Source organism: Henckelia pumila, chromosome 2 (genome assembly GCF_033568475.1).
Source record: "Henckelia pumila isolate YLH828 chromosome 2, ASM3356847v2, whole genome shotgun sequence".
Lineage (NCBI taxonomy): Eukaryota > Viridiplantae > Streptophyta > Magnoliopsida > Lamiales > Gesneriaceae > Henckelia > Henckelia pumila.
Window position 1 is genome coordinate 15,298,176 of NC_133121.1, and position 26,558 is coordinate 15,324,733.

A 26,558-nucleotide genomic window follows, 5' to 3' on the forward strand; every position below is an offset into this window, starting at 1 on the left:
TATCATGATTTATTACACATCTTATCATCTAAAATCCATCTCACCATGGCATTAAACCTTTTCTAAGCTGATTAGGAATTCGAGCTATTGTGATGCTTGTCTAGCTCCAGGAATGGATGGATTGAGCTGGAGAATATACTTTTATCCTGATTTGAACTTGGGATAATTCAAATAGGTTTTTGTCATATTATTAGGCACCGTTTGGTTCATGAATTGTATGATGATGGACAAATAATATAAGGATTTTAAATCAATATATTTGGATTAGACAACGGTGCATGACACCAATCCTTGGAAGAACTTGAGTCAAGCATTGGACATAGCAAGGATGATTAATCAATCAATGTGTTATCCTTCATGGTTATAATGCATATTGGGAGTGGTAGATGAAGTATTCAGAAATGAATAAATGTTACTAAAAAAATCAAATTAAATGTGCTATGAGAATAATTCTATCAATAATAATCAGGGTGAGTATTTGGTTACTTTCTTTTCTTTTTCTTTTTTTTAAGTGTGAATCCGTAACTGCTATTTTTTCGTTGCGTACTGGGTAAACCCTCAGACTAACGCAATATCTTTCAAACTACGTTAGTCAGATAAATCGCACTAGGCAAGTCCTGTGCGATAGCCGACTAGTTCAATAAAGTGTTGGTAGAAAAATCGAACTCTTGATTTCTGGCTAGTGTTCACATACTCAACCAACTTCGACATCTTTTTGGGGGCGAGTATTTGGCTACTTTCGCTATCCATCAAACCGAATTTCGTGACACCAAGCAAAACTAAACATATTTTAAAAAAATAATCTATATTATATATAAAGAATGTACTAATTAGAGAAAAGATGACACCATTTTTTGGCCAAAAATACTCTTATTTGATATAGATATTATATTTTTTTTATTTTCTTATTTTGACATTTCAAATTTAATTTTAGTTCATCGATAATTTTTACAGCTATAATATTACTATTATTTGAATATAAATCAAAATAATTAAAAAAATTATACAAACATGTAACACGTACGTTCATACACTAATAATAATAAAAGCTCAGTTTAACAAAAATGTAAATGTTAAAACTCACATTTAACATACTATGGTACCATTTGGTACATGAGATAAAAGTGGGATGAGACATAAATTTTTACTCATCTCATGTTTCTCTCATTTTTTTGTTAACCCAATTATATCTCATGGCCCGGTATAACATTAGATGTAGGCTTGATGACAAATACCTCTTAACCCATAATATTAGTGGAGGATGAGTGTCATATAAGTGAAATTATGTGAAATTGACAATTGTAATTAAGAGAACAAACACAATAATCCTACAAAATAAAAACATACAAAACAACATATTATTCATATCTATGTCTTGCTTATTCACATCTAATCATGTTTTTATTCATCTATCGTACATCCCAACCATGATACCAAACGATATCTATGAGTATAATAATTATCATTTAGTCATATATAAAAATTGATATTATCTTTTAAAAAATATCGGTTGAGCCGATTTTTTTAAACCGAATTGTTTCATTGGGCCCAAATGCTTTCGGCCCAATAAAAGCCGAGTTTGCAGCACAAGTCAAATGTTGTATCGTCTTCCCCAAGCAGCCCTGGACTTTATAAAACCCCAGTCGCACTCGCAGACCCCAGCCAAATACCCCCAACAAACCTCTCTCAAATCCCTCATGGCTAATTCAAGCTCCGCGATATCTGCTGCCATTGTGTTCGGAGCCTTGGCTTGCGGCTGGCTTGCCATAGAGCTAGCGCTCAAGCCGTGGCTCGTGAAGTCTCGAGGCGCAATCGATGAATCTGACCCGAATCGCGACCCGGATGACACCGAGAAGCCGTCGACCTCCGATGCAGACAATAACAACTCAAGTTAAAACTGGATACTCACAAATTGGAGTAAGATTGGGTTTCAATTTCATTTTCATGTTTCAGAGGGAATTTCAGAAGACGAAACGAGTTTTTAATGAGTTTTGGTGTAATTGTTTTTTTTATTATTTTCAATCTTGTGAAGATTTATGGCTAATGAGTGATATATGCAAACATATTGTTTTGAGTTTCGATTAGGATATTTTCGTTGTTTTCTGTTCTTACAAAATTTCATTTCAGTGAATGAATTGAAGTATTGAACAATCAAATTATGTAGTTAGGAGGAATGAAAATAAAAATGTATTAGATTGGGTTCGCAACATTTTGAATTTTAAATTACTTTTTAATCTAGAAAAATATTGCAAAATGTACTTGATTATTTCAAAGATTTCTCATCCCCTCCCAGAATCCCAGCTATATATATAACTACTATATAAATCTTTAAATTCAACCTATAAATCCTGATATAATTCTATATTTAAACGAAAAACTGAAATTTTGAAAGTTCTTTATTTTTCGTTGCATTTTACACCCAAATATTTCCTAATGTCGTATTTTATTTATCATGCTTGTAAACGAAAATGTCGTTAGTTCACGTACAAGCCGAAAATTCTTATGCTCGAGATTACGCTCGATAAAATAGAGATCGGATCGATAAGGTCTCAAACTAGGTTTTTATCGAGCTCACGAACGCCTTGGTTCATTTACAAATTACATTCATCTTAACACCAAAATAGTCGAAGAGATTTTCAAAGTATGTTTGGGGCCGTTGTTAGTCCTTTTGGAGATGCTAGTTTCACCTACAGAAGCACCACGTGACTCGACTTGCCTGGCCTGCCGAAGTTGGCTATTTTGAACCGAAAAAAGATAAGAGGTTAAAAGTTGAGAAAAATCAATAGAGATATCATTCTATTTATCAACCCATGATTATTTTCTTGATCTACTGGTTGATATCCCAACACCTACTTAGGCTAAATTCGGGGGAGTTTAGAAGGTTGGAAGCAGTCTATCCGTCATGTGTCTGTTTTTCATTCGTGAGGCTAAATTACTTGGATAGGTGCGTGTGGAAGCTCCGATATGCCTTCTCCGGATAAGGAGATCGGAAGCTTCATTAGTTCATTTTGATTTCGAAAGCTTTGAACTTTCAAAAGATCTGAACTGTTACGTAGAGCCAATTTAGATATAGAAGCTGTAAGGTTAAAAAAAAGGCAAGTTTAGTTCTTTTAAGTGTTTTTTTTTTTAAATGGCAAACGCAACAATTTTAAGAAAAATGTTTTTTAAATTTTAAAAAAATGTGTTTTTTGTTGGAAATTGTTATTGAATGAATTGTGGAAGTAATGGGCTTGAAAAACTTGTCCAAAAAGGCTTGAAAAGTTTGTCCCAAAGTGTTACAAATAATTTGAATTTTGTGAAATAAATTGGAGGGAAATGGGGAATTGGTTGTCCCACATTGAAACAACTCCAATTTGTTGCTCACTTTATATAGTCCAACATTGAACTATGGGATTGGGCCCTTAGGGCACCAATGTTTTGTAAAGGGGCAAGACGCTAATCGATGCAACAAACACGCGCGCGACGAGGTGTGGTGTGGTGTTCTGATCCAATTATTCTTTTTGAATAAAATTTATTTAAAATAATATTTTATTATTTTATTGAGTAGGCCCGAGCGATAAATTATTACCGCGCGGGCGCAGCACCTCACATGCGAGACAGTAAGTTCAGAGCGACTTGCGCCCGCGCGGTAAAATTTTGCCGCGCGGGCGCGGTACCTAAATAGCGAGACAGTAGGTTGGCTTAAAGTTGGCCGCTCGAGCGGTAGAAAATTACCGCCCGAGCGCACCTTCTGCAGACTGAAAAGTCACGATTGTTTCTGGCCTTTTTCTGTCATGGGTTGCATCCTTACGCTTTCAAACGTGTTGTTTCGTGTATAAGACTATATATATGGTGGTTATAACACAGAAAAGATATAGGGAAACATCAGATAACATATATTTCAGATTTCTAATTTCTGAAAGATCTCTCCCTCACTTTCTCAAAGAAAAGTTAAAACATATTTTCGTTCGTTGAAGTTCGAGATATTCGTTGTGCTGCCATATCTCGTTCAGAAGTCGTTGTATCTTAGAGACGATTGCTGCTAACGTTTAGCACTGTTAACAGACAATTTCGTCTTGCGCATAGAGAGTTTCTCTCGCCTCGACTTTGTTCGTATTTGTTGCTGCTATTGCTGCTGTTAACGCACTCTTATTCAGAATTCGAAGTACACCCTACTAACATTTTTATCCTCCCAACTTTTCAAACCAAAGTTATCAAACGAGTTCGTAATATGTCTTTTTGGTTGATTCGTTTTGGAAGTTCCGACTTCCACATTAACTTCGGAACTTCAGATCTCGTTTCTGAAGGAATGTGAGACAAAATATAAGAAATATTCAATGATTTTCTATGTAGTTGAATATATGTTCGTTAAAATGAAAAATGATTATTAAAATAATATATTATTTTCTTGATTAATTATAAATATCTAAACCAATATATAAATCTTCAGCCATTTTGTACGGCATTCTTATGAGCAATTTAGAAATTAAATTATTCTTCTAAAAATGCACTTTTTTTAATAGTATTTTGTATTGACTCTAGGAAGTTCAAATTAAATTAATAATTTTGATCTCCTGAATTTTCCAAATAAATGGACTCTTAATCTAATTTTCCCAGATAAGATAAAAAAACTTCCGAATTTTACGGCCGAGTGTTCTTATTATTTTTCTTTAGTACAAATTTGTGATTTCTTGCTCCAGAGAAATTCGAGGAGTGTAAATTTTGTATTTCGGTAATTGTACGTTTTGTAACCTGAAAAGTTAATTTCTCGAGAATAATTCACACGAAAGATATATTTTTTTTGGGTGTGTCTAATATATACGAATTTTATTCACCTCTCGATTTTTTTAGGTTTCCTTAAATATCCATATTTTTTACATTATTTTATTTTCCTTAAATAAATAGAAATGTACCAGTTTTATCATAAATAAAAATACTTATATATATTTTTTAATAGTTTTCCATACTATTTTTATTTTTTTTATACAAAGCTAAATGCATCACAATTTTACCAAATAAATATTGGCACAAAAATATGAAATTAAACTATATACATTCTTTATTTTCTATAATATTTATTATTTAATATACAGTTCGCTCACAAGAAAAACAGCGAATCTGTCGCTGATAATAACTTCACGTCTGCCAAAAAAGGTATCGTCGGCAAAAGTATCTTTTTTTTTAGATATGATGCGTCGATCTATTAAAACACGAAGAAAGACAAATGGAACCATACAAAACACGAAGAAAACGAATGGTACTATACAATGTTCAAAGATAAAAATTAGATTATTTATTTATTTTGATGTGATTTGTACCAATTAGGTGGTTAAAATCAACTGATAATATAATATATTAAATAATTAATTTGTTTGGTAGCACCAACCAGTCAAACCTCTTACTCACTCTTCAATTCTCCAGACACTTGCTAAAATTATTTTTAGATCGAACCCTAGTGTAATATACTTGTATAATAAATTAAACTTACATTTTCTCATCGTATTCATATATATACATGTCTTACCTATATATATTATTATTATTTTGTATAATATGTAACTCTTCTCGATAGCTAAGTTCGTTCTATGATCATTTATTCATATACAATTTTCCTTGATTATAAAGTTTAAACAAAGGATATTCATATACATGGAACTCGTCGGAATCTAAGAAGTTTAATGGCGGCACCGCGGAGGAGCCGGCTGCGGAGTATGCTGCGGACGGCGGTTCAGAGTGTGGATTGGACATACAGTCTTTTTTGGCAACGTTGCCCACAACAAGGGTTAGACCAGCTTTATAGTTGAATTAAGTGCACGTATATATATGATCTCATGCTAGCTAGCTAGTTAATATATATAAAAATAATTATATGATGAAAATTATATAATTTGCAGAATTCTTGTATGGGGTGATGGCTACTACAATGGAGCCATAAATACAAGGAAGACGGCTGAGCCAACGGAGGTCGCGACGGAGGAGGCGGCGACACGGAGAAGCCAGCACCTCAGAGAACTGTACGAAGCCCTCGTCACCGCCGAGTCCCGCCGGCCTTCCTCCGCCACTTTGTCGCCGGAAGACTTGACTGAAACCGAGTGGTTCTATTTATTGAGCGTCTCATTCTCATTTCCACCGGGTGCCGGGTACGAAATATAATTGCTTTAATTAATCCAACTGCGCATGCACGATATTGAGACAATTGATCCTTCGGCACGTGTATTTTTTTTTTTTAATTTATTTAAGAGATGAAATTTTGTTACAATTGAATCTCAAATCCGAGACTTCGTCTCACATCTAAAACATTAATATTAGATGAACTACAAATGGTCGGCAAACTTTCGATCTATTAGAATACATCCGGGAGCTAGCCAGCTAGGATCGAATTTTTTAGAGCTCATATAGTGGAAAAACCCTCCACGAAAACAATGAACACAACACGTCATCAGGCTGTCATTTTCCAATGACATCACTACACATATATTTTGGGAAAATTAGCAATTTGATTTTGTATGTTAGCCTGTTTTTTGTTTTGATCGATCATGTATATTGTTATGTTTTGAAAAATGTTACATGTAGACATTGGTTATACATTTGAGAGATCACAAAATTACTTTAGTACTTTTTATTTGGAAAAAACAATCTTTCAAAAGTAATGTAAGATAAGTTAGGTAATTTTAAATACAATAGGTAATTCAATGTGTAACTCTCAATAAACGTGTAACATATATAACCTTTTATTAAAACAACTTATAAGCTCTTCAAACTTGTTTATCAATATTTAGTCAAACAAAATACTTATAAACGGTCAAAATAAACTTTTTCATAGTTTATAAGCTATTTAAAAAAAATTGAGTTATCCCTATTTTATAATTATTTTTAAATATCCTTAAAGACCAAATCATCCTTATTAAATTTAATATATCTCAAATATACTCTAATATAATATATTACTAGTGCAAAATACATACCCTTCGTTGTATTATAAAAAATGAGTTTTTTTTTAATTTGAAAGATGGAGTGAGTGAGAGATTTTTATTGGAGTTGTAGACTTGTAGGTAGGAAGAATAATTATTATTATTTTTTGACAAAGGGGTGGGAGTTAGTGGGCATAGAATCCAGGCCATCTCCCAAATTTGGAGAGGTGATGGCATTTGACCAAGAGGTCATTGGCGGTAGGAAGAATAATTATGGAATAACATGTAGAAGTGAAAGAAAATGGCAAAAGTAAAAACAAAAGATGGTGTCCACATACGCGGTGATCTCTAGGTCTCTCAACTATTATAATATAGTAGAGATATACGTTAATTTCAAATAATATATAATTGTAATTTATTATCATTATCATTATCATTATCATCATCATCATCATTATTGATATCACAATTAATATTATTAATAATTAATTATAATAAATAGTTATTATTAATACATGTATAATTGCAATTGCGACTATGTAATAGTTTGTGTGTATACATGTATATAGATATATAAATATAATAATTATAATATTATTATTTATACTGCATTATTCCTAATATAAAATTATTTATTTAATTTTTATAAGTAGAACTAATAATAATATTGTTAATTATTACAATTGTAGTTATAATTATAATTTAATATATATATCAATAATTTATTAAAATAACTATAGTATATTATTTTTATAGTGTTACGTCCTTTTCGTTATTGTGATATTAAAAGATTATTTTATTATATCGAACACATCGCTATTTTTAATATTTTTAATATTTTTTTGATGTCATTATTTTTAATATAAGATCTTAATTAAAAAAAAGTTATAAACTCTAAGAACTTATAATTAAGTCGTTTCTAATAAAATTAGTCAAACTATCTTCATCATATCCCTCTATTGGAAACAAAACCCTTCCATTCGACATCAACTTTAAGAAAAAAAACATTTAAATTCATGAATCCGCCACCATAAATTAAATTATATTATGCCTGATATAACAAAAATTTGATATATATGCGCATATATATAATGCACAAAAAAATATAAATATATAATTGATCATGATTCATACCACAATTAATTATATCATATATATTTTATATTTCATCCCAAGAAATTGTCATTTTCTTCACATTGAGTTCACACATAAGTCATAATTTACTCAGATTGCCTGGAAAAGCATTTGAGAAGCAGAGGCATGTATGGCTCGCTGGCGCGGATGAAGCTGACTCTAGAATTTGTCCTAGACTCATTCTCGCTAAGGTACACTCCATTAATACATGTACATATATATAGAGTACTATACGGGTCTATTGTGAGACGGCTTCACATATTTTTATCCGTGATACGAGTCAACTCTATTCATATGTACAATTTTAGCATAAAGTTATATTTTTTATAAGTGACCCAATTAAAAGATATGCTTCAAGAAATTGACCCGTGAGATCAGAGTCGATCCTAACAATTCTTGGGTCTGAGTCCAACTTTAAAAATAGACCACCTAAAGCATAATGTGCGTTCTTATTATTTTAGATTAATAACAAATTTTTCGATTTAAACAATGTGTAATGGTCAAAATATTTCTATTTTAATTGAGTAATAAGATCAAACAATACAAAAATGATCACTATAAAACAACTCGTCTGACAGTTTAGAACTAACACATTAATCAAATTGTTCAGTAATTTTTTTTCTCAATTAGTAGTATAAACAATTCATTCAATATTTTCTCATGACATGGTTTATTGAAGAAATATTTTGATAAACTTTAAATTTGAGAAAATTTGTTTTGCACTTACTATTCTAACAAGTATAATCAACAAGTATAAGTCATGTGATCATTTGAGAAATATACATCTATTTTTTTCAAGTAATTTACTACATTAATTGCTGATTTTGTTTCTTTTGGTAATGAAACTTAAAGAATGTCAACTACGAAAATAGAATGTCCCCATTAATATCAAAACAACCCCTATGAGTTAGAAAATATGTATTTATATTGGTTCAGTTACACTACTATATAATAAATTTAAGGAATTAAAAAAAAAATTGTTTATATTGGTCACGGGAAAAATAATTTATATTGAGAAAAAATTATCAAGAGACTTAAGAATAAAAAACTTCATAAATAAATTTATCAATTGACCCAAAAATAATAAAATAGTTTATACTAGGCCGTAGGCAAAAGAAAATTAATTTCATGGGTAATTAATGAAAAAAGCCCAAAAATAATAAATTTATATTTGATCAATATACACTTTAATATAATAATTTTTTTTCAAAATTATGGGCCCCGAAAAAAATTGGACTCGAGTCGGCCGACTCTTCTAACTCCAAATAAGAACGGCCCTGCGTGAGATCGGCTCACAAAAGTTTTTGTGATATATAATATATGTGTGTGTATTTTGCATCTAATTAACTTATGTAGATTGAATATTAATGGCTCTTTTAATGTGTGCTTCTTTCTCCATGAAACATGCACCGGATCCAAAAGAGTTCTGGGATACAGGTATGAAATTAAATTAGAAAATAGTTTCTGGATGATTCAAATTAGGCATTTGTAGTCTGTTTGATCTGTATACATATATATACAATATTCATCAGACTTGTGTGTGCATTCCTATTCTTGACGGGGTCGTGGAACTCGGATCCATCAAATGGGTAATATATCGATCGCCACATATGTGTTTTCTCTTTGAAATTAAGAGATGAATTGATCATTTGTTGATCATGGAAATTTTTTTCAAAAGAGTTTGAGTACTTATTACAGGTGGAAGAAGACATGGGCTTAATTCAATACATCAAAAGTATTTTCGGCGACCAATATTCAAAGCCGACCATCTCCGACTACTCTGCTTCCACTCGCGCTACGTCTTTCCACCCAACAGCAGTATCGCATGACAGCCACGTGGCACAGAAAAATGATGACGAGTCGCAGTCCGATATCGGTGAACTGCCCATATTGCCTGATTGTGAAGCAGCGGAGACAATTACTGATCATGATCATCAGCTGGTACTGGAACAAATTGACATGCCTGCTGTGGGTATCGGGTTCGGGTCACGGGATGATGATTCGGATAACTTGGATCCGGATTTGAATAGACATGTTTTAGAGGAGTGGAGGATCGGCGAGGTGCAGAGGTGGCACACACTGCCAGATCCCATTACTAGTAGCCTGCATTCTCCAGGTATATACGTATATATAAATTGGGTGATGCTACATTTACACACGGAGGAAAGTTACACGTTGGGTTACACATTACACTTGACATTACATAAATATTCATTGAAAAAACAAATTTTATTCAAAGTTCATATTTTTTTCTTATTTAATGTATTAAAAAATAATTGCACAATTTTCAAGGTATAGTTAACAGGGTTATATTGGTAGTATGACTATATATTTGAGACAAACAAAAAAAAGAACGTGAACTAAATAATTGGGACAAATTGAGTATTATTTTAATATGCAATATGATTTTATTTGCTACTAAAAGTTTTGGGTGCAGATATAGCACTAGCGGGAAGTTGGTCTCCCCATGAGAAAACACAAGAAGACAATGTCTACTCCCGGACAGTCATGTCCACCATTCTTCGGTCACCGCGGTGGTCGGACTCTTCTTCCGCCGCCACCGCCTTCTCGAAGTACTCCGGTACCGCCGTCCCCCGTCTACGCGGCTCTCCTCAGTGTGCCCTCAAATACATCCTCTTCACCGTCCCATTCCTCCACAAGTACCCCACCTCCAGTACTGATTCCGCCTCCGCCGCGCAGGAAGAGCCCAGCGCCGGCCACGTCCTCGCCGAACGACGCCGTAGAGAGAAACTAAACGAACGGTTCGCGATACTCAGATCCCTGGTACCCTACGTCACGAAAATGGACAAAGCCTCGGTTCTTGGAGACACCATAGAGTACTTGCAACGTCTGCGCAAGAAAATCCAGGAGCTGGAGGAGCAAACGCGGCAAATGGAGGCCGATGCCAAGCACAAGAAGTCGGAATATATCGTGGAGAAAGTAGGAGACTGTCCCGTACTTTCTCCGAGTAACAAGATCAAGAAACGGAGGACGGTCGGAGAGAGGAAGAACGCGGCGGCGCGTGTGGAGGTTTCGATAATCGAGAGCGACGCCTTGGTGGAGATGCAGTGTTTGCACAAGGAGGGATTGTTGATAAATGTGATTCAGATGCTTAGAAAATTGATGATGGAAGTGATAGGTGTGCAATCATCCATGGAGAATGGCGTTTTTGCTGCTCAACTGAGAGCTAAGGTATATCATATAATATAATATAATATTATATTATCTATTAATAATTATAATATAAATTTCAATTTCTTTCTTTTTTTATTTAAATATTTTGTATATATATTTTATTCAGGTTGGAGAGAGTAACGATGGGAAGAAAGCAAGCATAATGGAAGTGAAAAGGGGAATCAACCGGATAATTTATTATTCTTAATCAACAAAGTTTTTAATACAATTAATTAAGCTTGTTTGCGTGAAGTAATGTTCATTGTTTTGTTACGTGTATAGTATATCTTTGGGGAAGTGATTAATTTTTGTTTTAAGAAGGTATTGGATTTATTTTTTTATTTATTTTTTGAACATGGAAGGTATTGAATTTATAGATCATTGTGGAGGATTGTGAAGAAAATTAGACGTGGATATTGTTTGAAATAAAATAAATGATTTTATAATATTGGTTTGTTAATGAAATATCAAGTCTTTTTGAATTGTTTGCACAATATAGAGTTTGATTGGTGTATGGTGAATTGTAAATGAATGTAAAGGTAATTTGGATTATACAAAAATATATCGAAGTTAAGAGTCACCATGAAAATGAAAAAAATTTCGGACTTGAATTAACCTAAGCAGAAGCTGGAAAAAATTAGGGTATAAAAAAATTTGTATTTTTTCACTAGTTTCAAACATTAAAATTTACACACTTAAAATAAAAAAAATTTAAGTTACAAATACTCCCATCGAAAAAAAAGATGGGTTTTAAATAGTAATATAGAAATACAAGATTCAGTATTAGAAAATTTGGAGGGTTGTTTTAAAAAATAATTAAAAAATGGAGGGTTCAAGTAGTATGATTTGGGCCGTTTGGGTATATTGATTGGGTTTCACTACATTTAAGCCCAATGCAGCGGCTCGTTTTAAATACCGAGTTTTAGATAGAGTTGTTAATCGGTCGATCTGGTTCGGTTTTCGGTTTTTTATTTCGTTTTTTTTGGTTTTTAGTTTTAGAAGTATATAATTCGATATTTGAATCGTTTTCGTTCGGATCGATTTTCTACTAAAACGATTCGATTATTTCGGTTTTGATACTATTATTTTAATTAATATTATAAATATATTTTAAAATATAATATGTTATTTTTTACATGATTTCTTTGTAAAATTTTTAAATTCAAAATCTAAATGACTTTTTTTTTTTTGAAAAAAAAATCTAAATGACTTAAATAAACAACAATCAACTAAAAATTATTAAAAATGTTTTTTATTCACTAGATATCATCTCATAAAATATATAATATAAATAAAATTATTAATATATTAAAATTTCGGTTTTTCGGCCGGTTCGGTTTTACATTTATAATCCGAAATCGAACCAAAAAAATTTCGGTTCTAACATTTATATCCGAATATCAAATTCCGATTTTTGGTTTTGTGTTTGGTTTTTTCAGTTTGAATTTTTAGTTTTATCCGAAGTCTGAACACCCTTAGTTCTAAATTAATCAATGAAATCAAAGCAGCCTCGAAAATGTTTTTTTTTTTTTTAATGAACTTCTTATGCATGAGTAATACGTCTCATGAGACAGGTCGAAAGGAAAAAATTCGCTTTGGCTTCTGCTTCTACTCAATTTCATTTAAATTCAAAAATTAGGCTCATGTCGAATTGTCGATTCCCATTTTTTAGAACTGATTATTATATTTTAGTGAATAAATCGATTTTTTTTTAACATTCTTAAGTCTACTCTAATATTTTATCTGATATAAAATTGCCTTTTTTCCATTTATTTTACACAATCAAAGCCTATCGTTTGCAACTATTTCAATAGTATTTTTGGTATTTTATTTTTTAAAAAAATAGTATTAATGTCATGGACCTAATTGTCTGCAAAATAGGGCCAAGCACTTTCAAAATTGTGACATTTTTCTGTGCAGAGTAACAGTACCATTGGTTCCAATAATTATGAGATTTTCAGAGAAGACAAAAATTAGATTCCTCAACACCAAAGAATAGATTTTCGAAATCCAAATACTTTGGTAGGATTGTGTTTATTATTATTATTTTAATATAAATACATGTGGATACTTTGTCGGATCCAACCACAATGAAACACCAATTAATTGTTAGGAGGAAAACAAGAATTAAAGAAAAGAGAACACACTCACTTAGAACGAATAGAGACATTGGTACTTATATTAAACCAAATTTATATTTTTTTTAAAAATATGTTATTTCATTTTAATTTTAATGTAATGATTATCTTTTCTCATCTTTAATATGTTGATAACCATTTTCCAATAGAAAATTTAAGTAACAATTAAAATAATATATAAAAAAATATGTGGGTAGGTCAACGATATATCTAGAAATAAACATTCATACTCGGATAATGTGTTATCGGAAGCGTCTTCATTTTCAAGCGTTATGTCATCACTCCGATGAAAAATGAACGATAATACAAATTAATGGACCAAAATTATGAATATACTGATTGCATTGGTGAAGATGAAAAATATGCAAGTTACAACACCAAAAAATGCACGCAATTTTTTTCAACTAAGTGAAAATTCAATCGAATATTCCCTAAAATAGCATTGAGTACCCTCTTGAAAATTGGAAAACCATGCACCATTGGTGCATGTAAGAAGCTATGAACCAAGAATTTGATTGTCCAGATAAGAATCAAATAATTCTTGTGGCCTATTTTTACTCAAAAATATTTATTGTCCCTACATATATATTTTTTAGATTCCACTTTTGTGTGTATATAATTAATAAGCGGTATATATTGGTCACATGAAAGATGTTAAAATAAATTATTTTATCATGATGATAGGGATATAAACAAGTATAGCATAAATGAATTGGCTAAAAAAAATGGATTGGCTTGTTGACGCATATTTGACATGTATATTATATATTGTGTTATTATCCAAAATATGTGGAAAATGCAATATTTCCAGGGATAGCACTTGTGGGGTTTGATTATAGGACAGTATGAGGACCATCACAAGTACGGTCATAATTTTATTGTATTTTATTTTTGAGTTTTAGGAAGAGAGATTGTTATAGCTAAGTTTCAAATGATAGACTTCGCCTCAAATTAGAGTTTTAGTGTCAGATTAATTACAAGACATTGTCAAAGTCACGATTTTGATTTTAGGTGTTCATGAGTCATGACTTTTTTTGGAATTCGATAACTTAAACCGTGGTGATAATTTGGAGATTGTGTGTGTGTGTGTTTTTTTTAGAAAAATGCAATTATGATTTAAATCATTATTGTTTTGAAACCGAGAGGGTCGCAAAATATGTTATCCACAAAAATACAAGGACATGATAGCCTTTCCATATATTGTGAGAGGAAGCAGACAAATTTAAGGGTCCATTTTAAAAGGAATGATTTAATTTGCCTCAAAAGGGAAACGTCCTTGGTCCCTTTTAGAATAATAATTATGGTTTCCCATGTTTGAGAGAACAAACATGTGTTTGGTAATGAGATTGAGTTTGGCTCTTGAAGAGAAGTCTCGAAACATGGAAGGACAATAAACATGTTTTGAGTTTCCATCGGTGTTGATCAAGTATTTCGACTCCGCGGAGGGTTATTGCAAATTTGCAATAGTCGATTGTCCTGATTTAATTACCCATCATATTTATGTGAGACTCCACATAAAAATGGTCAAATCTTAGTCATTGATTTTATAGAGAGGTAATATCCCTTTGGATCGAATTGATCCATAGTTATAAAAACATATTCAAAAACGTACGTCTACGAGTAAAAGGAGTTCGTCAATATATACGGTTATGTATATGTGTGTGACATGAATTTTGTGCCAAATTCACGTATATTTTAATACACCTTCCGATAGGGGAAAGTAGTTACGTAGTCTTCTTAGTCAGTCGGTCTTATTTTCTATTTTCGTCAGCTAAATTTGCAATGTTGGCTCTTTAGTTTTTTAACTATGTTTTTTGTTCACAATTTTCTCCATACAGTGGACGGTCTTTTCATTATATCATTTATAATAGTATTGTTTATGAGCATTATCATGTAAACACACCATTTTATAAGATATATTATAATGAGACGTGCGATGACTATTTATAGTGTAAGAGCTAATATGTGTAAAATAAGACAGGATGCATGAAGGAAGGAGTACATTCTGAAAATAATAGAATTGACAAACATTGGACAGACTCCTATAATAACAAGAACTCAATAATTAAGACAGATTTCAGAGGGAAAACGATTGTAACTCATAAATATATTCCAAGAATAAAATGCTACTTTTTTAGTACAAATTAAAATGTCAAATTCTCTCCAAACATATTCAATAAATATATATTTACTTATCTTACATCTTTTAATGACTTCAAGAAATAGCCACGCGAAATGGCAAACTAGGCAAGTTCTTGCTTTCATCTCTCTTGCATCCGCTGCTACACCACTCACCACCACCCATTCCACACCCCAATCTCCCACAATCTTCAAGCTTCGAGTCGCCATTTTCATCGAAACCTTCTTCACCAAGCTCTCCATTTTCATCTGACAGATCCTCACAATCAAGGGATTCATCTCTGCAAATGGAAAGCTTGAGCCTCCCCTGTTCTCTTACGGCTCGAAAATAAGTATTGCGGCCAGAGAAACTAAATGCTTTAATCACTAATCGACCCCCTTCTCGATGAGACCGCACTCGAACAACATCGTTGCCACTCATGGAAGACAGTGGAGGAGGAAAACATCTGCTGTAATCTACTTTCTCCTTGGGTTTTCCGGCTTTCGGGCGCTTATTTTCAAGAAAGCTCTGTTTTTCCAATACAAGAACAGAGAATTCTTCCATGCTCGAATAAAAAACGCACCCCGTTTCGTTGCCTAAGCCCTCGGTGCACATTTCCAGGCTCTCTGTGCTGAGTGAATAATAATTCGATCGCCTCTCCATGGGATGGACGTAAACTCTCTCCGAATCGCCTGCCAAATGCTTGGAGGTCGTCGTAAGAGAATGCAAGCAATCAGGTTCGCCGGAGGATTGCTCGATTCTGCTGCGAATCCATTCGAATGACGAATTCTTTCGGTTAGCTTCTGATTTGTAATGTTGGCAAATACTCGATGTGGAGGACATTGGTGGGAAAGTTTGAAGCCAAGAAACAGAACAGAAACCTTGAGAAGAGGTGGGAAAATATATAATAATTATAATAAGATTCGAGGATGTAATTGGTAAGAATTTATAGAGTTAAAAAGTGTTGGAAAAGAGAGACTATGACATCATACATCAAAAAGTTTGGTTGAAGCTGAGAAATGTTAACATTTTAAAAAAAAAATGGAATTATAATATTGAAATGAGAATGTTTGCTATGGACTTCTTGTTATTTCGATTGCATGGAGAGGAGGGAAGAGCTTTTCATGCCACTAGAATTATGTCCTTTTCAACTCAGTCCTGGCCATATATAATGATAATTGAATGGAAAATAATAATGACGATGATATATTATGTGGAACCCTGTGTTATCCACGAGGTTTTTGTTCATGATATTTATAATGTTTGTGGGTAAGTGTTAATATTTCAAGGATTACAAACACATAATGATTACGTATGTTTAATCATCTAACATAACATATAGCTCATGTGAAAAAATATATGTGAGATTAAGCTTTGAGACACTTTTCATGGCGACGAAACCAATGTTATTGTAATCGGACCGCGAGTATCTTACTTTTGCATTGCTTATAGCTAGGTTATATGAATATGGCTGAAAAAAAAAAAATAGAAATGAAAAGGAGTAATAATGAGAGGGAAATTTCAAAACGAGATAATTAAAAAAAAATAGTAAGTATTCTCCTTTTGCAATGCTTATAGGTTATATGAATATGGCTGAAAAAAAAAAAAAGAAATGAAAAGGAGTAATAGTGAGAGGGAAATTTCAAAACGAGATAATAAAAAAAAAACAGCGAGGAAAATTTCAAAACGAACGAGGTAATTAAAAAAATGATGTGGCAAATGGGATTCGAGCCCAGGTCTCCACGGCCACAACGTGGAATTCTCACCACTAAACTACAGCCAAATTGTTAGACAACAATTCCATATTAACGTTATTTATAAACTTTTCTTTGTTTCCATCCATGCATTTTTAACCACATGTTTGTTTACAATAGCTTTATCATTAAACTTTTGTGAGCCAAAATGTCCGATCTTATTCACTTCAGCATATTAATAATATCTAACTTATCTAACAAATAAACAAAACACAAAAATTCACGTCCTAATGTATCACGAATCAATTTTGTTAGATGAATCTTTTATTTAGATTATCTATAAAAAAAATACTACTTAAATATAATTAAGATTGACTCATTCATAAAAGATTTACTCAATAAAATATAATTAATACAAATAAAGAGCCTTTCTGAAACCATTTCATGACCAATAAATATTTTAATAATGTGTAACTTATCCAACAAATAAACTAAACACAAAAGTAAAACGATCTCACGAATCAATTTTGTGAAGTGAATGTTCTATTTAGATTATCTATGAAAAAAAAATTACTTTTTATTGTAGATATAATTAAAATTAACCCATTTCATAAAAGACTTGCCCAATAAAATATAATTACCACAAACAAAGAACCTTTCTGAAACCATCTCATGACTAATAAATTAAACGCAGTTGAGGAAAATAGATTGAACAGATGCACTAATTCATCCTTTCAAATGTAAAATTATTTTCTCAAAAGATTTAGTGGGTACTTTTTTCTAAAATGTAAAGCTAACTTCGAGCCTATAGGGAATTTGGGAAGTTCAACGAAATAAACCATGAATTAAATGTAGTTTAGATTAATAATCAAGACGAAAAACTATGCCACTTCGTTTGTTCAATGACTCGAAAGCAAAGTCACCAGTTTCTGTACACATTCCTGCATCTTTAATTAGTTAAAGATCAAAACTGAAGTCAAACAGCCTATCGCCTTGATTCAGAAAGGGTTCTGGTCAGTAATCTCAAGAAATAATTACGAGTCTCTGGTAAAACGCGCTGAATCAGCTGAGGATACCTGCATACGAGTCATACAAAAAAGATGGTCTTAGAACAATTAAGTACTTGACTACCGCAACAAGTCAAAGCAGAGAATCGAGCATACCATGGCATGGTACATAATTTGTCAAATTTATCCAGGATGAATAGGACACAGGCATGTCTTAGGGACAGTGCGTTGAATGCCTCAGATAACTCGAACATGAGAGACACATTTTCCACAGAAATGTCCTTTGAGGGAGACGAGATAAACAATTAGGAACATAGGTGATAAAAGCTTTTCAGTCGAATTTGTCCGTTTTTTTTTTCATGTATGTAAAACTCACCTGTGCAATCGCATATTCACACAGACGTTTCAGACCTTCCAACAGATACTGATCAGCAGCCCTTAGAAGATCCTGTGCTATGTCCAACTTGATGTCAACGGATCCAGTGTATATGAACCTGCAGCCAAAAATTATTCACGTACTAGCAATTAAAATCAATGACTGCTTTCATTTTATGTTGAGAGTAAGAGTAAAAATTGTAAAAATTTCAAGCTTTTCACCTCATCATTAACTCAAAGACATCCCATCTTATATTTGGAATCTCTATGTCTTTGGCTTCTCTTTCCTGCAGTGGATTATAGTAATTTTTACACGGCCAACCAATTACGAGACAAGTTATTAAATTTAATTTAAAGGTCACCATACAGCAGCTTAGAGTTCATAAATGCTTACATGCTAACATATTTGTGTATGTTTATGTTAAAGCAAAACAATAAAAATTAGGAAGTATAATTTAGGCAATGTAAATTGTCTTCGTGTGACTGAAATCTGTGTCAGTTTAAACAAGAAATTGTGTCAATGGAACCCAATTAGGAAATGGTAAAAGATACCCGGTAACCACCATCAAACATAGCTCGGAATGCATCAGAAGAAGCTAGTAGACAAATTCTATGAGCATAGAATCGTTTTCCTAATGATAAAACAAGAGAAATTGAGATTGATAACCAATTGGTTAGCATGACTGCATGGAAAATTATTTGCGAAGATGTTTATCAGATACTTACCTTCAACTAAAAATGTGACATCAGACAGTGTACGATTATTCACATACTGCTCACCCAAATACACCTGCAGAATAAAAAGCACTTGACTTAATAGGAAAAGTAGAAATAAAAGTTGCCATCACAAATTGAAATATCAGCAACCACATAAAGTGGCATCACTGATGTATAGTGTATATTACTCTATCAACCAGTGTTTTTAAAAGCGCGCTATAGCGCAATTTCTGGGCTGAGCGCTACGTAGCGCTCAGCCTGTAGCGAAAAGCTCAAATAGCGCACGCTTTTTGCCAGCCTGGAGCGCTTTAGCGCAAATAGCATGCGGCATTGGGCTATGGCGCAAAATGCCCACGCTATTTGGACAAAAATAATTAGAGGCCCATTAATGATTTTATTTGACGTAAAAGGTAGAACCCACAGGCCGTTTCTCACGTCCAAGGCGATTCAGAAATCAGCGAAGGTTTTTAATTTGGACAAAAATTATTATGGTTTTATAACTAATTATGTCACTATTTATCAATTTAAGTATAATTCTTACTTATATAAGTATATTTTTAATTTTTTAATTAATTAATTGGTGTGCACGAATAGCTTACGCTATGCGCCGCGCTATTTACGCTACGCTATCACAGCACAAAAACGCTACAGGCCAACGCTACGCTTTTTAAAACACTGCTATCAACAGAGAGAAGATAGGCTATTGCAAAAGGCCAGATACGTCAAGCTCTTTCAGTTCAGACCAATAGTCAATTCAAAACCAATGCTTCTAAACTATAATCAATGTTGTAAATGGCGGGAGGCGGTGGCGGGGCGGTCAGTGACCGCCTACCGCCTCGGCCGCCTAGGCAGTGTCCAGGCAGTGCCTAGGCGGTTGAATTTTTTTAAACTATTTTATAGGTAATTATATATAATAATGCAATGTAATCACAAATAGTCATAATTTTTATGTAATATATGTAACTAAATAATATTTATGCATAAAAAAGCTTCATACAATATAATATAATCTAAACAAAATGCAAATAAATATATAAATGCAAACTAACAAGACAATTAAGGTGGTGACTGATGGCAACAGTGGCGGAGGGCGGCTGGAGGCGGTTTGAGGCAGGCGGTGGCTGACGATGGATGACACTTGAAACCAAAAGTAAATGCAAAAGAGAATGTGGTGTTTTTATTTTATCTAGGGTTTTTTAAATTGATTGTCTTTGCCTGGTATTTAAAAGTCTTTGACTTTGATAGTAGACTGAGATTTTAAAATCATTCACCGCCTCGCCCGTCGGATGGCTTCGAACCGCCTCAGAGACCGCCTCAGACAAAGGCGGGGCGGTCGAGGGCTGCCTACCGCCTAGGTAGGCGGCCGCCTCGACCGCCATTTTGAACACTGACTATAATACAATACAAGCAACCCAAAAATGTAAATCCGAAATCAACAAGCTAAAACATTTTCTTTATTCAGAAAACAGGGTGGATGACTCTTCTACATAAATCAGGTTGTGCATGGAGAATGATACTTCCATGTCCGGAAGCTACATATAACTGCAGAATTTAAGCAGGATTACAAATAATTTGTGTCAAAAGGTACTGAAACGTTTGGGTTTCGTTTTAACCCTTCAAAACAGTATTGGGATAGCATATTCTGAAAGTGAATATGATCGTCAGTAAGTAGCCAGTTATTGTTCACAAAACATAAAAACTTTTATACTTCTTTCAATAAAGTAGAGAGGAAAAAACGTGTGATAATAAATAATAAACATCAAAATTCAAATGGGTTCCTTGATATTTGAATTGCGAAGTATATAACCTGTATTTTCAAAATTACACTTGCTTCTCTCTGTTCCATACACCAAGCACTAAAGACAGATGAAAAATTTCATGCCATAAGACCGCATTAATCTTCTTCCCTTACAACTCAAAAATAGCCAAGCACATTCATGTGCTTGCCACGTTCAGCTACCAGGGAAAGAGAGTTCAGACCAGGGAAAACCAGGAAAAAGAATCATATAACAATATGGAAAATTTGTGGCAAAAATATCAAAAACTTTGCCAAAAAAAATGCATAATCATAAATTATACAAGTGAATGGTGCAATCAAAGCAATTGAAAGGCTGGACAATCACCTGTGGTATTGGGGACGGTGGAGCTGCATCCGCAGGAGAAAGAGAGTTGGCTTTATTAGACAACTTGCATAAAGCCAACGAACTATCTCTCTGGTTCTTTACGTTAGTTGATTCCAAAAGCTCCAAAAGCAACTCCAATCCTGAAAAACGAGGTGGTTGCAGAAGGTGCCGGCAGAAAGTGTAGATGTGCAGAAAATTTTGACGAATTTGATAAACAATATACCATTGTTATCAATGAAAATAGTCTTTTGATCATCGGGAGAACACAGATGCGCAAGAGCCAAAGCAACCCGTCTATGAACACTTTTTTCCCCCACGCGCATCATGTACAATAAATGGTTTAGTGCCTAAAATGGAAAATGATTAGAAGCGTGCTTGGCAAGGGAGCCTTTATATGCTGGTCAACGGTTTGCATGTTCCCAGTTCTAAGATCCACACTTGCACCAAAAACATAAATTTCAGATATCAAGAATCATAGGCTCGACAATACACCATAAATTTTTTTATCTTCTGTTGATTAAAATAGTGACATTTGCCTCCAATTGTCCCAAACTGTAACTCTCCATTTGCCCTTTTTCTTGGGGGTTAACCCCTTATTGGACAAAATTGAATGCTAGGCTTATATTTCAACAAACAAAATAACTCACCCGCCCATGAATCTTTTCTTCAAGTCGTTTCAACGTCTTGGCTACACAATCTCTAGTAGGCTGTAGGAGAATATGAAACAAATGGTTTTAATTACTTGAATCTAGCTATGGCATTAATTGAAGGACTATACAAATAATATTTCTGTCTAAAATAAAGAAGGATAAAACAGTACTTGAACAATAAATTCACCATCTTGAAGCTTCTGAACACCTCCAACCCTAATAAGTTCTGCAACATTATCCTAAACAAACAAGAGTGAAAGAAATAGAAGAGAGTAAGAAACAAATAAGTACCTCCATGCTCAGTCCAGAACAAACAACAGAAAAGTCAGGTTTACAATAATAACACTGCTATCTTAGAACAATACTTCGTTATCCGAGAGCCCATAAAGAGCAAATGCAGCATTATGTTGCAGAGATCCGTTCTTGGATTCAAGAAGCTTTAATAATGGAGCTATTCCACCACTGTGAACAATACCAGCTTGGTTATGAGGGTCCTAATACACATGAAATATGTTTTTAGCTCCAAATCAAAAGAATCAGATAAACGAATATAGAATTGGGAATGAGCACTGTGTTGGGACCAAAAATGAGGATTGTTACCTGAGCCAGCCTCCCTAGGGCAAAGGCTGACATTTCTCTTAATTGAGAGTCAGGTGACTGGAGCATACTAATTAGTGGCCGCACAGCACCTCTTTGAACAATATGCACCTGAGGAATTATCATCCAGGAATTTCCCATGAAATTGAGTTAAAATAGGAGATTCCAGATACATCTATGATAATTAATGAAGCTCTGGTTCTCGAGTTAAATAGCAAAACTAATGCAGTACAAACCTTACAGTCTGTATCTGTTGCTGCAAATTGCCCAAGCAGTAAAGCAGCTTCTCTCTGGCTGTCTGGACAGCATGAACTGAATTCGAACAAATGGAGCCAGATTAGCTACCTCGAGGTAGATATTAAAAAATGAAGGAAAAATAATTTAAAACAGAAAACGATTTTTACCAACAGCACGTAAAAAAATGAAACCACGCATGCACTATAATGCCAAAGATGATCATGATACGTGAGTTCATGTCTATCTTGAGTTTGAATATGTTCGGTTAATGAGAAGGATAGACGAATAGCTAAATAAAACTCACACACATATACCTGATAATGAGAACAGCAAAAATAGAAACATCAAGGTCATATCCAGAAACAAATTTACATATTGGATACAAGGATCAAATCAAATCAAAATTTCGTACGGATATACAACTTATTTTCAACACTCCTAGTCACTACTGGACATTCATTCCAATAGAAAATTGACGTTATGACATACCCATTGGCTTAGTTTAATTTAGAAATATTTAAATCATACATGGAGTGGTATGTGATTGGAATACCCATCTGTTTTGTTTAATTTAGAAAACTTTAAATCATACACGGACGAAATTGCTTACACATCTGATAATATACTTTTATATTTCTAACCCAAACTCACTCGAGAATCCTTAATTGACACATTTGCTATAGAAATCCACTCCAATGCCGCATTTAATTACCGTAAATAGCAACTCATAATATATACAAATCACAAAAGGATCTCAAAATTTATCCAAAGGTTCACCACCACTTCAACAATGGGATTGCTTTGGGAAACAAGCAATAATTTTAAGTTTCGGAAACGTGATATTAGTTTAACTTCCATTTTAATAATTAGAATCAAGGGTGGTTTAGAAAATGATCTTTTTCGAACTACGATCAGAGAATAACTTTTTACCTGTAGAGACACACTGAAACCACAAATAGCCTCTCACGGGACAGGGTTCAACGAAATGGTTCGATCACTCATGGTTAAGGATGTTGATTTTAGTTAAATCACTTGAAAAAAAATAGCGGGGATCAAGGCATTGGAGTCAAAGATTTAACGGTTATAATGTACTGGGAAAAAATGGGATGGAAAAGGGCAAGGAGAACAGGATCCTTGCATTGCTTAATTGTAGAAAATCCCTTAATACACTACTACATCGAGTATAAAAACTGCCTGCTAGATTTAGAGATGAGCAGCAAAACAAATAATAAATAAATAAATAATACCGTGTTAGTTTTCCCACCCAAATTCAGAACATGGCAATGCCGGATTTGAAGTGAATGAATGTTTAGTGGTGATTATTAACAATGGACAGCCGCGAGCTGTTCTATAAGCTATAACTCGAGCCTGCTTTACTACTCGCATAATCACCGACTTTATTTCACAATTCAAAAACTGGTAGCCTGTGATTCCAATTCCATTGTAAAAAATATATGACTACAAAACAGCAATTTGCAAATAAAAGACCCCGGGAAATGATACTGCTATTCTCCAACAATACAGAACATAACTCCAATGACCTGAGTAACCCAATGACAGGTTGCAAAGCCCCAGCAGCAAGGACTTCCTTCTTAATGTTTGGGGAGGAATGGACAAGATTTCCAATGACACCAACCTGTTAATTACCATTAAAGATATCTGAAATCTTTTTCCATGTACAAGAATAAAAATCTAAGTAAATACAACAGCGACACTGCGATAGAAAACAGAGTATTAGTGGTAGCCAACCGCTTCGTAGTGTATGGCAGCATCCGATGACCGCAACATAAGTATAAGTGTTGGTAGAGCATTGCACTCCACAATCTGATATTAATGAGATATAATTAAATCTAGGGAAGGAAGAAACTCTATATTATGCAGTTTCGTAAAATTAAGCCACCTGATTTTTGTTCTCATCATTTTTAAAGGCCAGAGTTCGAAGTGCTCCAGCCGCTGCTCTCTGAACCTTCGAGTCAACAAAATCAAGCAGTTCCACGAGTGGAGGTATACCACCCTCAACCCTAAGCATCAAGGAATTAAAGTCTAAACACACATCAAAACCCAGAGACAGTACACAAGAAAACTAACCTCACACGAGTTTTAATGTTGCTGTTTTCATGAGCAAGATTGGTGAGTGCATCAGCTGCCCTCCTTATAACGGCACATACTTCCCGAGAGTTTTGTCCATCCCTATGCCTCTTTAAGAGAACCACAAGATGGGGTAAAGCACCCGCATCAACAATCAGTTGTTGATGCTCCGGCTAAGGAACAAAAATTGTGATTAGATCAAATGGATTAGAGTTACAAGCAGCAAAGATGTAAGATTTTATATTTATAACAAAGACTGCAAAATCTAATTTGTTGAGTAGTCATTCTCAATCTAATAACGCTCGTTCCAGCAAAGGAAATAACCAAACATTTAATAAATACAAGGAGACATCAGCTGTCAATCACAATTTACACATTGACAGCATGCCACCTTCTTAATACGGAATAGATCCAACCTCTTACTTCTACGCACAAAGACGTTCACCAATCTAAGTAATGAAACATGTAAAATGCAGCTGCTCAATTAGCATAAGACCAGCCTTATATATAATTTTCCCTAAGCTTTGACTGTGACCACTTAGAGAATTATTTAGTCATGCTCAAAGATTGACAATGGAGAAAAACCGTGAAACACTGAAATTACTTTAATGGCAAGAAGTCCAAGCGTAAAGGCACTCCCCTTCTCGACCTCATGCTCGTACAAGATCGAACCGCTGTCATCCTCCCTTTCAGAGGGCCGAGCCTTCAGATGCTTCACAAGAACTGGAACCGCACCACAATCCACTATAACATTCACTATATCCTCTGCGACAAACAAATTTACCACACGGATCAAAGCAGTAAAATGAATATCCAGAGCGTGAAAACTCGAGAAAAAAATTCCCCAACCATCAAATAAAAAATCTAAATTAAAAGCAATTTACGACACATGCAAAATTCCCAGCAGATCAAGGACCTAGACTCAAAATTAAGCACTCCAATGCTCAATAAATAACCAGCACGGACTAGAAAGTACACAAAACCCGAAAAGTAAAAAAAAAACCAATGAAAATTTCTTTTCATTTTACAGATTTTAAGTACCGTTCTTCGCAAGTTCGGATAAAACGTGGATGGAGCGTTTCACAGACGCGCGATCCACCTCGCTGTAGGTGGAACAATCGAGAATCTCTACTTGAGTTCGGACATCCAGAACGAGATCTTGTTGCGAATCGGACGACGATTCATCATCTTCTCTCCTCCCGTCGAACTCTTCGTCAAGCTTTCTCTTCAAACTCCGCCTAGAAGACGACGAGCCCGACGACGATTGCTCGCGGTGGCGCCTCCCGGAGTTCTGGCTACGATTCTCCATGAGAGAGAGAGGGGGGATGTGGATAGAGAAACTAGAGGAAATGAGTGTGTGAAAGAACGTGAGGGGTGCGTGAAATGAAACGAGGTGAAAGAGGGGTACTTTAGGAAAATCACGGAGGATCGGCTTTTTTTCCATATGGTGTCGGGCGATATACGTGGGCCCCTGTGATTTGGAGCTAAACCGGGTCGGTCTAAATTTATTTAAAACTTTAGGCTCCCGCGTTTATTCTTCCCCCCAAAACCCAAGCACCGCCAAAACCGAATCATTGTTGCAATTTAATCAATATTATTATTATTGTTATTTAAG

At 34.0% G+C, this 26,558-nt stretch overlaps 2 protein-coding genes across 6 annotated transcripts; one reads left to right on the forward strand and one right to left on the reverse strand.

The window, feature by feature from the left end:
- Positions 1-5,468: 5,468 nt before the first annotated feature.
- Positions 5,469-11,606, forward strand: LOC140882544 (transcription factor BHLH42-like). 4 transcript variants are annotated; one of them, XM_073288603.1, is made up of 8 exons: positions 5,469-5,761; positions 5,874-6,119; positions 8,119-8,215; positions 9,447-9,461; positions 9,557-9,613; positions 9,723-10,140; positions 10,450-11,216; positions 11,326-11,606. In XM_073288603.1, exons 1-8 carry the CDS (start codon positions 5,658-5,660, stop codon positions 11,404-11,406), a joined length of 1,785 nt encoding a protein of 594 aa, XP_073144704.1. In that variant the 5' UTR covers positions 5,469-5,657; the 3' UTR covers positions 11,407-11,606. The 4 variants fall into 4 exon arrangements, with proteins under 4 accessions (XP_073144704.1, XP_073144705.1, XP_073144706.1 ...); XM_073288604.1 differs by having other exon boundaries at positions 10,462-11,216; XM_073288605.1 differs by lacking the exon at positions 9,557-9,613.
- A 6,367-nt stretch (positions 11,607-17,973) lies between these two features.
- LOC140881046 (ARM REPEAT PROTEIN INTERACTING WITH ABF2) lies at positions 17,974-26,317 on the reverse strand. Of its 2 annotated transcripts, XM_073286030.1 has the most exons (20): positions 25,985-26,317; positions 25,548-25,708; positions 24,944-25,116; positions 24,756-24,876; positions 24,605-24,679; positions 24,397-24,491; positions 22,855-22,930; positions 22,622-22,729; positions 22,387-22,515; positions 22,192-22,260; positions 22,019-22,078; positions 21,595-21,718; positions 21,372-21,511; positions 19,258-19,321; positions 19,084-19,163; positions 18,754-18,818; positions 18,533-18,650; positions 18,313-18,437; positions 18,088-18,225; positions 17,974-18,043 (listed from the first exon to the last, which is right to left on the reverse strand). In XM_073286030.1, exons 1-19 carry the CDS (start codon positions 26,250-26,252, stop codon positions 18,135-18,137), a joined length of 2,142 nt encoding a protein of 713 aa, XP_073142131.1. In that variant the 5' UTR covers positions 26,253-26,317; the 3' UTR covers positions 17,974-18,043; positions 18,088-18,134. The 2 variants fall into 2 exon arrangements, with proteins under 2 accessions (XP_073142131.1, XP_073142130.1); XM_073286029.1 differs by having other exon boundaries at positions 17,974-18,225.
- Between the last annotated feature and the right edge of the window lie 241 nt (positions 26,318-26,558).

Coding starts and splice junctions, on each gene's coding strand:
- LOC140882544 (XM_073288603.1), top strand. CDS start 5,658: ATGGCGGCACCGCGGAGGAGCCGGCTGCGGAGTATGCTGCGGACGGCG. Junction 9,614..9,722: donor AACTCGGATCCATCAAATGG/GTAATATATCGA, acceptor TACTTATTACAG/GTGGAAGAAGACATGGGCTT. Junction 10,141..10,449: donor TAGTAGCCTGCATTCTCCAG/GTATATACGTAT, acceptor TGCTACTAAAAG/TTTTGGGTGCAGATATAGCA.
- LOC140881046 (XM_073286030.1), bottom strand. CDS start 26,252: ATGGAGAATCGTAGCCAGAACTCCGGGAGGCGCCACCGCGAGCAATCG. Junction 21,719..22,018: donor AAGAAAAGATTCATGGGCGG/GTGAGTTATTTT, acceptor TTTCCATTTTAG/GCACTAAACCATTTATTGTA. Junction 19,164..19,257: donor TGTCACATTTTTAGTTGAAG/GTAAGTATCTGA, acceptor TTTTATCATTAG/GAAAACGATTCTATGCTCAT.